The sequence below is a fragment of the Patella vulgata genome, chromosome 2, assembly GCF_932274485.2.
Source record: "Patella vulgata chromosome 2, xgPatVulg1.2, whole genome shotgun sequence".
NCBI lineage: Eukaryota > Metazoa > Mollusca > Gastropoda > Patellidae > Patella > Patella vulgata.
In genome coordinates this window covers 10,345,022-10,361,142 of record NC_065880.2, presented here as the reverse complement: position 1 = coordinate 10,361,142, position 16,121 = coordinate 10,345,022, and the positions used below count along the sequence as shown (strand labels likewise).

At 37.6% G+C, this 16,121-nt stretch overlaps 1 protein-coding gene across 1 annotated transcript; it reads left to right on the top strand.

Annotated features, from left to right (window-relative positions):
• The first annotated feature begins 623 nt into the window (after positions 1-623).
• LOC130010262 (serine/threonine-protein phosphatase 6 regulatory ankyrin repeat subunit A-like) lies at positions 624-13,637 on the top strand. The gene is made up of 2 exons (XM_056098718.1): positions 624-6,107; positions 7,928-13,637. The coding sequence occupies exon 2, from the start codon at positions 7,998-8,000 to the stop codon at positions 13,059-13,061; it is 5,064 nt and encodes a 1,687-aa protein (XP_055954693.1). The 5' UTR covers positions 624-6,107; positions 7,928-7,997; the 3' UTR covers positions 13,062-13,637.
• The last annotated feature ends 2,484 nt before the right edge of the window (positions 13,638-16,121 follow it).

The window sequence follows — 16,121 nt, the reverse complement described above, 5'->3', positions numbered from 1 at the left end:
ATACCTAAATCCATTAAAGAGAAATGGGACAGTAAAGTTACCAAACACATGGTCGATAATAGAAGTGATGATTACCCACCATTCAAATCCTTTGTTAAGCTGATTCATAACCTTTCACTAAGACAGAACCATCCATCTATTGCTAAATTACCGAGTCAAGAGAGTGAGCACAAAGGTTCGAGATACACAAGTTCGAGACCTGGCAACAACCTGAGTTCAAAGCCTAATCCTTATAAGCATGGTTTTAAAGACAATACGCCCAGTACACACACCACTAGTCTCAAGACTGACGTTAACTTAGAGCCTAAACAAGAAAAGTCGAACAGCCAATGTCCGATCCACAAAACCAACCACCATCTTTCTGAGTGTCGAACCTTCCGAGAGAAAAGTTACGACGAGAAACTGCAGTTATTAAAAGAGCTTGAGATATGTTTCCGTTGTTTAGAGGGGAAACATTTTGCCATTCACTGTACCAGGAGAGATATATCTTGTCCTAAATGTAACAGACGTCACCTATTAGTTCTGCATAAAGATGACAGAGATGAGACGAAAAAGAAAGAGTTGGCACCTTATAGTGGGGAGGCTGTAAAATCAGCATGTACCAAAATTTGTGGTGACGGGACTGTCAACATGAGAGGTAAAACCTGTGGTAAATTAATCCTTGTCGACATTTACGAATTGAGCAATCCTGAGAGAGCAGTGCGAGGATATGTCATTATAGACGACCAGTCCAACCACTCATTAGGATCAACTGAGTTATTTGAGGGCCTACAACTGTACGGGGATGAGCACGAGTTCACACTCGAGACCTGTCATGGTAAGGAATTATGTGTAGGTCGCAGAGCAGAAAATCTTTGTGTACGCACAATACTAGGAGACGTTTTTCCACTTCCGAGCATAACTGAATCCAGTAACGTTCCTGATGGTACCAACGAGATTCCAAATCCTGAGCTTGTTAGACAAATACCACATCTTCAGTGTATAGCTGATTATCTTCCACCAATTGACAATAAAGCACCCTTCCTTCTTATTATTGGTCGTGACGCACCTGAGTTATTGAAAGTACGAGAGTCAATAAATGGGCCTATAGGAGCAGCATGGGCACAGCGTCTTGATTTAGGATGGACAGTGAGTGGAGTTCTGTGCTTAGATCGCCAAGGAGGAAACGTCCACATCATAGCTAGAAGAACGTCTGTTGGATTTGAAACCAAGTATGAGCCTTGTGAGAATTCCTTCATATGTAAACAATCGCCAAAAGACGACTACCTGAGTTTGAGTTTTAATGAGTTTTATACATCACCGAGAGATAACGAGATTGGTTTGAGTCATGAGGATCGACAATTCCTGTCTCTTATGGACAAGAGCTTCCATAAGAACCAGTTGGGGAATTGGGAAGCACCTCTTCCTTTTCGGAATTCTGATGTTTATATGCCCAACAACCGTATTCAAGCTGAAAAAAGGTTCCAGAGTCTATTGAGAAATTTCAACCGAAATCCACAACTTGAGACCGATTATTTCGAGTTTATGACAAAGCTGTTTAAAAAAAGCCACGCCTCACCTTCTACGAACACTGTTGGAGTATACCATCCACAGAAGAAGAACCAAATCCGAGTAGTTTTTGATTCATCCGCTGAGTACAAGAGCACTTCCCTCAACTCTGAGTTATTAACTGGTCCTGATCTTATGAACAGATTAATTGGAAGGCTGCATAGATTTCGACAAGAGGAGGTCGCATTTACTTGCGACGTCGAGCAAATGTTTCACTCATTTTACGTGAACCCGGAACATAGAAGTTACCTATCCTTTCTATGGTTTGAGAACAACGACCGTAAAAAGCCGGTGATCGAGTACCAAATGAACGTTCACTTGTTTGGTAATGGACCAAGTCCAGCGATCGCAACGTACGGTCTACGAAGAGCGGCTGATGATGTCAAGGATAAATACGAGTTAGCAGCAAACAAGTTTATCCACGAGGAGTTTTATGTGGACGATGGTGTGTATTCTTGTTCAACACCACAAGAAGCCATTGAGTTGATTAAGACTTCACAAGCCGTATTGAACGAGTCAAACATTAAGCTTCACAAGGTAGCCTCCAACAGCCCCATGGTTATGGATGCCCTACCAGAAGAAGATCGAGCAAAGGGACTGAAGAACCTAGATTTTTCGTCTGATATATTACCAGTCCAGAGGTCATTAGGAGTTCAGTGGGACCTAGAGCGAGACGAGTTAACGTTCCAAGTGATCGACAAACAAAATCCCTACACGAGAAGATGAGTCCTATCAATAATCCACTCTATATATGATCCGCTAGGATTCCTCGCACCATACACAATAGTTGGTAAGAGAATACTTCAGAGCCTGATTGAGTTGGGTAACGAACACAGAGGAAATCTTGCATGGGACGATCCACTACCTAACGAATTCCAGTCGGAATGGGGCATATGGAACAGAGACCTGTCATCTATTGGAGAAGTACGAGTACAGAGATGTCTTAAACCAGCCAGCTTTGGTAAAGTCGAACGAGTCGAGATTCATGGTTATTGCGACGCAAGCCAAGATCAGATCGGAGCAGTCGTATATCTTCGAGTGATCAATTCAGAGAAGAGCATTTGGGTATCCTTTCTTAAAGGATGTGCCAAAGTTAAACCACTCAAACAGGTTACGATACCAAGAATGGAGCTGTCCGCAGCCGTACTACTTGTCAACACAGTGAGAGACATTAAACGAGATCTTGAGTATACAATCGATGAGGAGATCTACTATTCAGACTCCAAGGTAGTATTGGGATACATCACCAACCAAACCAAGAGGTTCTATATCTACGTAGCAAACAGAGTTCAAATCATTAGAAGTTTAACAGCCACAAACCAATGGAGATACATTGAGACCAAGTTGAATCCAGCCGATCTAGTGAGCAGAGGTTGTGGAATCCATAAACTTCTTAAGAGCGATTGGTTAAGAGGACCAGAGCATTTATGGGAATCTTTGAAAACACCAAGCTTTGAGGACTACACCAGTTCTTTGAGCGAAGAAGACGCTGAGATTAGATCCTGTAGAACAACCCTTGTAGAAAAGACCTGTTCATTCTGTACGCTAATCAGTTCGTACAACAGCTGGGAGAAGCTTCTGAGAGCAGTTTGTTGTCTTAAACTGTTCACTAGATATATGAACAATGAGAAGCCCGTGGTAGAGATCAATCCTTCTTTAATACAAGAAGCCGAGACCGCAGTCGTCAGACATATTCAACAAGAGACCTTTCCTGATGAGCTTAAGATCCTGAAACATCCTGAGAAGTCCATGAAGAAAACCGAGCTGAAAACCCTTCAACTTAGAAGTTTAGACCCCTTTATCGACAACCATGGTACTTTGAGAATTGGAGGACGTCTGAGTAGAGCAAACTATTCCAATCAAGAGAAACATCCTTGGATTATACCCAAGAAGAGTCTGATAACGCCCTTATTAATCCAGCATTACCACGACGTGAACCACCACCAAGGCCGGTCCATCACACATGGAGCAGTGAGGCAAGCTGGATTCTGGATTATCAGTGGAGCAGAGAGAGTCAATCATCAAATTAGAAACTGCATTCGCTGTAACTTCTTACGAAGACCCTTAGAGTCACCCAAGATGTCCGATCTACCAGAGCAAAGATTCGAGAACATGCCTCCTTTCACCAACGTTGGTATGGATGCATTCGGTCCTTGGGAAGTCATGACCAGAAAAACCCGTGGAGGATCAGCAAATAGCAAGAGATGGGGCATTATGTTCACTTGCCTTGTGAGTCGAGCCATACATATAGAGATTGTAGATGCTATGGACACATCAGCATTCATCAACGCCCTTCGCCGATTTATAGCAATCCGGGGACCTGTAGCACTTTTATGGTCAGATTGCGGAACCAACTTCGTCGGAGCCAGAACTGAGTTACGAGAAGCCTTAAGTGAGATTAAAGACGAATCTGTGAAGAAATTCCTGACTTCAAAGGAATGTGAGTGGAGATTTAACCCACCCCACGCCTCACACTTTGGTGGCGTGTGGGAACGCCAAATTGGTACGCTGAGAAGGGTATTAGAAGGCATGCTTCTTGGTATTGGTAAGCAGCAGCTAACCCACGACCTTTTGGTAACGCTGATTGCAGAAGCAGCAGCCATTGTAAACGCACGACCAATAACAGCCATATCAACAGATCCTGAGAATCCTGAGATTTTAGCTCCCGGCAACCTACTTACTCTTAAAACGAGACCCTATCTACCAGCACCAGGAGAATTTACCAAACCAGACCTATACTGTCGTACGCAATGGAGAAGAGTTCAGTACCTGGTGGACCAATTTTGGATCCGTTGGAGACGAGAGTATATACAGAGTCTTCAACCACGAAGAAAATGTCAGAATACCACGAGCAATATACAAGTTAACGACATAGTTTTAGTCAAAGATAAAGATGTCGTACGAGGTGAATGGAGCAAGGGAAGAGTTACTGGTGTCAAGCTGGATCCAGATGGAGTAGCAAGAGTAGCTGAGGTCACCATTTATCGAGATGAGAATCCCTTCCAACCGCGTTTAAATGGACAATACAAAACCTATAAGAGACCCATTTGTGAACTTGTATTTTTGTGCCGAATCGATAACGATAAACCTTTAGGAGAAATGTGAACAATGGTAAAAGACTTCATCTTTTAAGTGGGGAGTGTGCTGTTCATTGAGACTATAGTATATTCGTGCGTTCATGTTTATTTTTGTCGTGTACGGTAATTCTGGTCACTGAGCGAGCCGATCATTTTTGGAGTGTAGTTAATCGAGTCTATTTTACTTCGCGTCTGCGCATTATCACCGAAAATAAAATAAAATATAAACACGAGGAGCTGAGCGAAGTGACCAGGGTTTTCGTCGCATAATCTTTTTACCGCTACTTACTTGAAGAAAATAATAATATGGTTTAGCACCTAATACTGTGTTGTGTTTTTTCATCATTAGAAAGGTGCGCGTAAGCTATCTGGGCAGCTGACGGAACGGCCATTTGAGTTGAGACTGAGCATAAAGTACGTTTGAGAACACGTGCGCGGTCGTCTCTGTCAGCGAGACAGAACAATACTTGTTTATTACTTAATAAATCAGGAACATATTACTTTAAAGATACAATAACAACCAGATAAATTCACGTCCAAAATAGATATCATGTCATCGATTAATGTGAATAACATTTTTCTCCTCTAATATTAAATAACTTTAGTTATACTGTGTACCTACAGCCGTGTATCAAACTGTCTATTATCACTGTACACATTACACCTGGTTGACATCACACCTGTTAATTGTATAGGACAGTTTGCCATTTTAATAACGGTCGTTATAAGGTCTGCTGTTCAGCTCCGAATGAGTTAATTAAGACGGACTTACGCCATACAGTGTGCAGTGAGGGGGATTTTATTCGGACAGCGGCGTTACAGTCTACTCTTATATTGAATTCCAACTGTCAAGGGATCTTTTACGTACACACAAATCTGTACACAGATCCTATTTCGTTTCGTTTTTATAGTTCAAAATTTCGTTTTACTTGTCTTTACTATACTTGGATCTGGAAGAGTTGTTATTTAACTCGTGTTCTGGGTGGTGTCAGGGATAAGCCAATGAAACGGTCTGTTAGGCGTGTTTTTCACGGAACTGTTGGTAATCCACTAGTAACACCAATGCTGATTGGTTAATCAAATGTCCGACGTCATAGGGTCATAAGTTGTTCTTTTGACCCCTGACGTGACCTATCGCTATAACTTGTCAGATCTTCATGTAGTGTAGGCCATCGAAAGTATAAAAAACGAAACGAAATAGAGATCTGTATTTTAATCTGATTATACCCAGCTTGCTTGTCCAAATACTATCTAGTCTTAACAGTTCACAACTGGCATTTACACCGACACAGCAGATACTAAAAATAGCACAAATATGTTCATATTGGACTGAAATTTTCTATCCAACAACTTGAAAATCTTCCAACCTTTTCACACAGTAATAACATAGTTCTTATTTATACGTTTCAGATATCACAGTTGAAGAAATCAAGAGAAATATCACTTTCAACTCAGTTGCAGTCACAAGGGGCGTATAACTCTGTAAGTATTGATTATTGATTATTCTAGCTTGACTATTGATTTATACAATCATTGATTTATTTACTATTATCCTGTTCTGTTCTGTGCTTTATACCTTGAGCTCACCAGATACAATACAGTATAATATACAAAACATACATACATGCAAATGTGAAATTATTTACAATATAAATTTATATACATTTGAATTAATTCTATAATATGGTTTAATATACTCAGCCAAATTAAAAACTTGACACTGATGAATTTCAACAAATTTTTTTTTCTGGTAAGTCAAATAAATTTTAAAGTGTTTCTAACGATAGTAAGTAGTAAGAAGCCTTTAATTTCATAAAATTGTAAAGTCACGTGGATCACGTGACTTTTGAGCATATAAAGATGAAAAACCTGAAAAACATGTGCAAACACAAGCTCGTGAGGTCAATCGATGCAAGTTTGCTTAAACGGAACACGCACACGTAACTTGAACTGGAAAAACAAATTAAAATTGTTATTTTCATCTTTGTTAGAAAATGCCGCGCCTTTCAAATGTAGAACGTCTACGTGCTATAGGTAGGCTCTATGCTGGTCAGTCTGTGGTCACTGTTGCAAGAGCCTTTAATTGTTCACGCCAGATAATAATTAATCTTAGAATGAGAGTGCTTCAAACTGGAACTATTGCCGACCGCCCAAGGGCCGGAGCGGCACGTGTGACGTCACTCCAAGAAGATCTAGCAATACGATTACGTCATCTTATAAACAGATTTGTTACTGCAACCCCCACAAGTAGAGAGATGTTTGGTGGAAGGGTAACTGCAAAAACTGTTCGAAATCGCTGGTAGACTGCTGGTCTTCGAGCTCGGAGGCCCTATAATGGACCAATATTGACACCTCTTCATCGCCGTAACCGACTTGTGTGGGCCACAAGACACATAAGATTTACTCAAAGACAGTGGAATTCGGTTGTCTTTAGTGACGAATCTCGATTCACTTTGAGATTTGCCGATGGCAGGGTCCGAGTGTACCGCAGACGAGGTGAACGTTACGCTCAAGTATGCCTCAGAGAAGTTGACCGATTTGATGGCGGCAGAGTCATGGTTTGGGGTTCTTTTTGTGCACATGGACGTTCTCCTCTTGTTGTTGTCCAAGGGAACTTAAATGCTGTTCAGTACAGGGATCAAATTTTGCAACCTGTTCTTCTTCCGTTTATGCATGGGCCTGGACTAACGTTTCAACAAGACAATGCTCGACCCCATACAGCAATTGCTACCCAGAATTTTTTAAGAAATGCCGGTGTCCAAGTCCTGGATTGGCCGTCGCTTAGCCCCGACCTTAATCCTATTGAACACATCTGGGACGAACTGGGTCGACGTGTTCGTCAGCAAGTGAATCCACCACTGACGTTGCAGGACCTTCAACATGCTCTTGCTGAGCAGCGGCGACGTCTTCCTCGGGTAGTGTTTACTAATGTTCTGAGATCCATGAGAAGACGTTGTGTTGCAGTACGAGACGCTAGAGGAGGCCACAGCCGTTACTAAACACTTTATTCCGATTGTTCTCCAAGTCTGTGAATTTCATTTTGGGGGGTACTGTGACATCACGAACGTTATCAATGTCAAGGACTTTCGGCTAGACGTATTCTTGCTTTCTGTTGATGTCAAGGTCGTCTGTGCACAGCATAACACTAAAATAGTTGCCTTAAACCAAATATTAAAAATCTAGTCCCAAAAATCCCGAGTTTTAAGTTTTTAATTTGGCTGAGTATATATTTACAACGAATATCTCTCTATTTTTATATCTTGTAATTACATTAAACCTAAACCTTTTTTAATATATTTCAGAATAGGCGAAATAGCTGCTCACCAAAGTGATCATACATCAGATGTACTTGCAACATTGTCACCCCTGGAAATGAATGAAACTATAATTAAAGATGCTAGGAGTGGAAATTATAAACGTATTATACATCTGATAGACGAATGTGCTGATTTACCGTTACAGTATATAGATGATGAACATAACAATCTATTAAATATAGTTTTATATAGTTACCGATCACACACCTATCAAGATGACAGGGACGAGTTGTTACAATGTGTAATTAAATTAGTTGAAGCTGGTGTAGATGTGAACCATCTGAATAAAGATAAACAAACACCTGTATCTATAGCTGCTAGGAAAGGATTGTCTAAAATTGTTATTTATCTGATAGATCATGGTGTTGATATAGAGTATATAGATGATGAACATAACAATCTATTACACTTAGTTTTAGATAGTTACCGATCATACCACCCTGGAACTAAAGACGAGTTGTTACAGTATGTAATTAAATTAGTTGAAGCTGGTGTAGATGTGAACCATCTGAATAAAGATAAACAAACACCTGTATCTATAGCTGCTAGGAAAGAATTGTCTAAAATTGTTATTTATCTGATATTTCATGGTGTTGATATAGAGTATATAGATGATGAACATAACAATCTATTACACTTAGTTTTAGATAGTTACCGATCATACCACCCTGGAACTAAAGACGAGTTGTTACAGTATGTAATTCAATTAGTTGAAGCTGGTGTAGATGTCAACCATCTGAATCAAGACCAACAAACACCTATATCTGTAGCTGCTAGGAAAGGATTGTATAACATTGTTTTATATCTGATAGATCATTGTGTTGATATACAGTATACTGATAGGGAACAGAATAATTTCTTACACTTAGTTTTATCTAGTGCAGAGAAATATGGTGGAAGAGAAAGAGATGAGTTGTTACAGTGTGTAATAAAATTGGTTCAAGCCGGTGTAGATGTAAACCATCTGAATGAAGAGCAACAAACACCTATAGATGTAGCTGCTAGGCACGGGTTGTATAACATTTTTATATATCTGATAGATTATTGTGTTGGTATACAGTATACTGGTAGGGAACAGAATAATGCCTTACACTTAGTTTTATATAGTGCAAGGACATATGATGAAATAGAAGAAGATGGGTTGTTACAGTGTGTAATTAAATTGGTTCAAGCCGGTGTAGATGTTAACCATATGAATAGATATGAACTAACACCTATACATATAGCTGTTTTGAGAGGATTGTATAACAATGTTTTATATCTGATAGATCATTGTGTTGATATACAGTATACTAATAGGAAACAGAATAATTTCTTACACTTAGTTTTATCTAGTGCAGAGGAATATGGTGGAAGAGAAAGAGATGAGTTGTTACAGTGTGTAATAAAATTAGTTAAAGCTGGGGTAGATGTAAACCATCTGAATGAAGAGCAACAAACACCTATAGATGTAGCTGCTAGGCACGGGTTGTATAACATTTTTATATATCTGATAGATTATTGTGTTGGTATACAGTATACTGATAGGGTACAGAATAATGTCTTACACTTAGTTTTATATAGTGCAAGGACATATGATGAAATAGAAGAAGATGGGTTGTTACAGTATGTAATTAAATTAGTTAAAGCTGGGGTAGATGTAAACCATCTGAATGAAGAGCAACAAACACCTATAGATGTAGCTGCTATACACGGGTTGTATAACATTTTTATATATCTGATAGATTATTGTGTTGGTATACAGTATACTGATAGGGTACAGAATAATGTCTTACACTTAGTTTTATATAGTGCAAGGACATATGATGAAATAGAAGAAGATGGGTTGTTACAGTATGTAATTAAATTAGTTAAAGCCGGTGTAGATGTAAACCATCTGAATAGATATGAACAAACACCTTTACATATAGCTGTTGGGTGCAGATTGTATAACATTGTTTTATATCTGATAGATCATTGTGTTGATATACAGTATACTGATAGGGAACAGAATAATTTCTTACACTTAGTTTTATATAGTGCAGGGAGATATGGTGGAAGAGAAAAAGATGAAGTGTTACAGTGTGTAATAAAATTAGTTAAAGCTGGGGTAGATGTAAACCATCTGAATCAAGACCAACAAACACCTATATCTGTAGCTGCTAGGGAAGGATTGTATAACATTGTTTTATATCTGATAGATCATTGTGTTGGTATACAGTATACTGATAGGGAACAGAATAATTTCTTACACTTAGTTTTATATAGTGCAGGGAGATATGGTGAAATAGAAAGTGATGAGTTGTTACAGTGTGTAATTAAATTGGTTCAAGCCGGTGTAGATGTTAACCATCTGAATAGATATGAACAAACACCTATACATATAGCTGTTTGGAGAGGATTTTATAACATTGTTTTATATCTGATAGATCATTGTGTTGGTATACAGTATACTGATAGGGAACAGAATAATGTCTTACACTTAGTTTTATATTGTGCAGGGAGATATGGTGGAAGAGAAAAAGATGAAGTGTTACAGTGTGTAATTAAATTAGTTAAAGCTGGTGTAGATGTCAACCATCTGAATGAAGAACAACAAACACCTATATCTGTAGCTGCTAGGAAAGGATTGTATAACATTGTTTTATATCTGATAGATCATTGTGTTGGTATACAGTATACTGATAGGGAACAGAATAATTTCTTACACTTAGTTTTATCTAGTGCAGAGGAATATGGTGGAAGAGAAAGAGATGATGGGTTGTTACAGTGTGTAATTAAATTGGTTCAAGCCGGTGTAGATGTTAACCATATGAATGAAGACCAACAAACACCTATACATATAGCTGCTAGGAAAGGATTGTATAACAATGTTTTATATCTGATAGATCATTGTGTTGATATACAGTATACTGATAGGGAACAGAATAATTTCTTACACTTAGTTTTATATAGTGCAGGGAGATATGGTGGAAGAGAAAAAGATGAAGTGTTACAGTGTGTAATTAAATTAGTTAAAGCTGGTGTAGATGTCAACCATCTGAATGAAGAACAACAAACACCTATATTTATAGCTGCAACTAACGGATGGTATAATGTTGTAATGTATTTGTTAGGACATGGGGCACATGTACATTATATTGATGAATATGACCAGAATATTCTGCACCATGTATTGATTAGTATATACGATATCCGCGTAGACCAGTATTCAGACGAGGAAGAGGTAGACCCTATATTATATAATATGCACCGTATTAACGGGGAAGATGTAGACGAGTATACAGACGATTGTATTAAGGTTGTTAAAACTTTGATAAACATGGGAGTAGATGTAAACAAACCCGATAAAGATGGTAACACTCCACTGTTCATTATAACCCCCACCCCATTCCCGGAAAACCCATTAAAACATATATTGTTCAGATTACAATATAATTTGATTACTGCATTCTACAATGCTGGCTGTAATGTGAATCATCAAAATAAAAAAGGACAAACGCCATTAATGTACTGTACAAGAGGGCAAGCCGTTATCCGTATCTTAAAACTGATGATTCAACATTCTGATGTAAATCTGACAGATAATAATGGTGATACAGCGTGTAGTTATTGTGTTCAATATCACGTGTTAAATTCTACTAATATATTTAAACTTTATTCTCGCGATGTACTGATATCACCTAACAATGGAGTGAAATTATTTCACCAGATTCTTACTTGTAAGAGGTTGGGGCTGTTCAATTATTATATGAGATTACAGATGATTGTTAATGGTGTTACAACAGAAGGAGAAAATATGCTACATCTGTTAGCTAGAGTAAACTATGATTATTCTTTAGACAAGTTTAACTGGTTGTTTAATAAAAAGCTAGACATAAACCATCCATGTTCTAAAACCAATACACCTATTATGATAGCCGCCCTGTTATTGAATAGTAAATATTTAGAACTATTCACACGTCATCCTAGACTAGACATCAATGCACAGAATAAACAGGGTTGCACAGCACTTCATCTGTGTATCATTGGATTTACTATGGTTAAAGATGACTTGAATAACAGACAGAAAAATGACGTAGTTGAGGATTACTGTAGACAGATATATCCAATATACATGGAGTGTGTTGATATTTTACTGGCTGTTTGTATAAACGTAAATACTCAAGATGGAAGAGGTAGAACTGCTTTAATGATGGCGACAATGAAAAACGATAGATTTCTTATACGGAAATTACTTAATGCTGGTGCACTGGTTAATTACAGTGGAAAATCTGCTTTACATCATCTTGATATTTATGAGAGTGTGTTTGATCTAAGTTTTAAATTACTTGTATCTGCGGGAGATAATATGCTTCTCAATTTACCATGTATTAATGGTACCACACTGATCCAAGCGACCTTGTGTTTTCCACGTTGTTGGGATCCACTTACGGCTGTTAGTTTTATTAAATATTTAGTCGGTGAAAACTGCTGTCTCCAGTCTCTTGTTACATCTTCAGTTGAAAGTAGTTATAACCAGATTGATATGAGAGAACTTAGCAGTCAAGAGAGAGGTAAACTGAGAAAACTTTTATATCTTAGTGGAGCTCCTGAAAACCAAATAGTAGCAACTTTAAATTTTGAGAAGGAAGATACAAATATAGAGAGAGATGACATGAGAAGACTATTATGTCTTAGAGGGTCATCAGAAGAAGAAATAGTACAACAATTAAATTTCCAGGAAGAAGACAAAGATGATCGAGATGCTACATTCCACTCACGACACCGAGTGATATTCACTAAGTACTGTTGTAATATATCTCTCAAGTCTCAGTGTAGGAGAATCATCAGACAGAAGCTAGGATTGGGTATAAAGGAGAAGGTTATGGATCTAGAACTGCCTAGAGAATTAAACGACTTTCTCCTGTTAAAAGATGTTCTTCATCCTAAAGATTACAACATAGATAATATTGATGATGGTTGTAATGATTTTGATGATGATGATGGTTATGGTGGGTATGATAGAGCTAAAGATAGAGATGATGATTATAGTCGATATAACTACCAGTATTTTACCCTACCTACTGATCATGTGCTTAGACAAATGTGTATTCAAGCCCGGAAATATCCCAATGGCAGATACTGGTATGAAATTTAACGTGAAGATGTCGAGGTCATAATTATGTGTTTTTGTATATTTTATAAATATTTGCTTTCTGTTGACGTTATAGTTGTTACTGGAAGGTGATGATTATAGTCAGATTAATTAACTGTATTTATAACTTATATCTACTAGTAAAATCCATAATCCATAAAATAAATTGCACTGTGATTATCATTCAGTAAGGTATTCTGGGTGTATGTAGTTTAGCTTTAGTTTAGCTAATTTTAATATTCTTCAGAGTTTATGAATGGATATAAAGGAGAATTCAATGATTTCCTTCTATAAAGAATATAACATGTACTATATTAATTGATGATGATGATAATGATGATGATGATGATGATGATGATGATAAATATTATTTATAGCCCGTATTTATGGTGCATTAGCTTAAAATCGATGCTTTAGGCTAGCGTATTGGCAGCTCAATTAGATCGATATATAGATCATCATCATCATTATTATTTATAGCACTTATGTATTGTCCCTGTATATAAAATATATTCTGTCATGTTTATAAATATATATTGCTCTTGTAATTTTGTATATAAAATATATTCTGAAAACGTTTACACGACTTGTACTTTATTTGATCAATTTAATAAACAAGAGATACAGGGATTTTAATCACTTAGTGATAATATGATTTCCTACAGTATATGATCATACCTGTCAAGACAATAAAACCTCAGTGAAAGGCTGATTATGATTTAAACAAAAAAAGTTGTTGAAACATTTACGGTTACGACAAAAAATTTGTTTGTAAAACTGACAACTCCAATTTAACAAATCCGCACAAGCTCAAATCAGGCAATATATTCTACATTATTTAAAAAGCTATTACAAGTGTTTGACGACAGTTTCTTCATTTTCCCAAAAGATACTCAGCTTTGCCATTTTGGAACAAATCATGACAAGTACACCCATCAAGGAAGGAGTTGATGGGAGGCCGAATGGTTAACGCGTGCGCGTTGTTTCAAAAGCTCTGTGATTGAGTCAAGTGGCGTGGTGTCGATTCTCTGTACGTGGCAGCAAGGAGTTGGGTCGCCTGTCCAACTTCGTGGATATTTTTCGGGTCCTCTGGTTTCATCCCACTGATAAAGACCCCTACCCCCTACACGCAAGCGAATTATTGAAATATAATTGAACCATATGTTAGTCCCGAAATGGACTAGTTTGTGTCGAGTGGACGATAAATCCCTTCCCTTGTGAGCCCTACAGCAGTTCTTCTCCCCTTCCCTTGTGACGCCCAACATCGGTTTTCTTCCCTTCCCTTGTGAGCCCTACAGTGTGTTTTCCTCCTTTCTCTTGTGAGCTCTACGGCGGATTTGCCTCCCTTACCGTGTGAGTCCTACATCGATGTTTCTTCCCTTCTCTTCTGAGCCTTACAGCGGGTTATCCCCTTTCCTTGTGAGCCGTACAGCGGATGTTCCTACCTTACCCTATGATTTGGAAAATCCAGGTTCATCTCCATACACACAGCAATTCGGACAGAAGTGATGGGTGAAAGAGGAAGCAAAATGTTGACAATGTTAAAGGGCTGTTTGAAGTTAGCCCGATTTTCGTTTTTCGTTAATGGCGAATAACGAAAAACGAGCCACTCGTTTTTTTGATATTGGTGAATCATGAAAAACAAGTAGCTCATTTTTCGATATTCAGATTTCCAAAAAAAACAACAAAAAAAAACAGATTTCAGAGATTGATAGAACAACTAAGAAACACATTTGATTATATCAAATAATAAATCTAAAAATAATAAATAACAAAATCATGTATAAAGATGTCTGAGCAGTGGATTAACAGAGTGTCTCCAACACACATTTCATTCAATCAGATTTTGAAAACAAACTAAAGATACAATAAATGTGAATTCCTAATCAGTGGATTCACATAAAATGAGATTTAATCAAAATATTGAGTCCAAAAGTTTTGAGGTTTACAACACATAGTTTAACCCAGATCATTTTGGAAAGCCAAGTCTTAAGATTTGTAACCTGTGCCTATACCTGGGAGCGCTCCCCCTAACCTTCCCATATTTAATGGGAGTTAAAATTTAGTGTCCATCCACAATTTTCTTGCAAACTTTTCATACTGAACACTAAGAAACAGAATGCATGACTTAAGAGCATACAATGCTGTGCTAATGCTACTTAAGAACTTAATTAAAGATGGGTTCCCGCGTACAAACTTGGTGATTTAATGGTATATATGGACCAAAATCATATTCAAACTAATTAATTTGTCATAATTATGCTTCAAATCCTTCTCAAACATTATAATTGCGAAGGAATGCCCTGCTATTAAAATTCAATCAAACCAGGTCATGTTTACGTCACGTCTTGGGAGTCAGAGGAGAATTCATTGCATACATAAGAAGATGTTGTCTTTAATCGCTTACTATTTATTACAAATATCGAATCATAATTAAATTCTCGGATTAACTCTTCATAAAGTTTATCTACTTGTACACCAAGCGCTCAATGTTCGCTTGTGACCTTTGACATCACGCGTGCAGAAGTTCTTAATCGTCGGGCTGTTAATTAGGGGAACCCTTACATTTTTCTCCTGTATACGCTCCATGAATGTTTTCGGGGAATCCAGTATTTTTCTAGTAAGATTGGATCCATATATACCAAAATTACCATACTTTTATTGGAAATAACCACCCGATAAATACTTTTCTGGGAACCCATCTTTAATTAATTAAAACTAATTAGTGACCGTAATTAAAATTTAGAGTCCTTAACTGAAACAAAGCCTAAAAGCTAGCTAAGCAAGTCATGAAACCAAAAATATCAATTAAGAGCGAGAAAAGTTGAACAAACCTAGCTTATATAGGAGTGGTTCAAAGGTGACAAGGGTCAATGGTCAAATTTTTGGTCACATAATGACGTTTAAGTGGATTTGATTAAATTGTCTTGTCCGGGGTTATTTTTCTTTCTAACACCATTTCTATGAGTTACGGTGCACAAAATGACTGCTTAAGACAATAAAATGTTGTACTAATGTCTATTAAGAGCTTATTAAAGATACATTATGGGAGATTCGATAACG

Bases quoted from the DNA above. Each gene is read 5' to 3' on its own strand.
- LOC130010262 (XM_056098718.1), top strand. From the start codon at position 7,998: ATGAATGAAACTATAATTAAAGATGCTAGGAGTGGAAATTATAAACGT.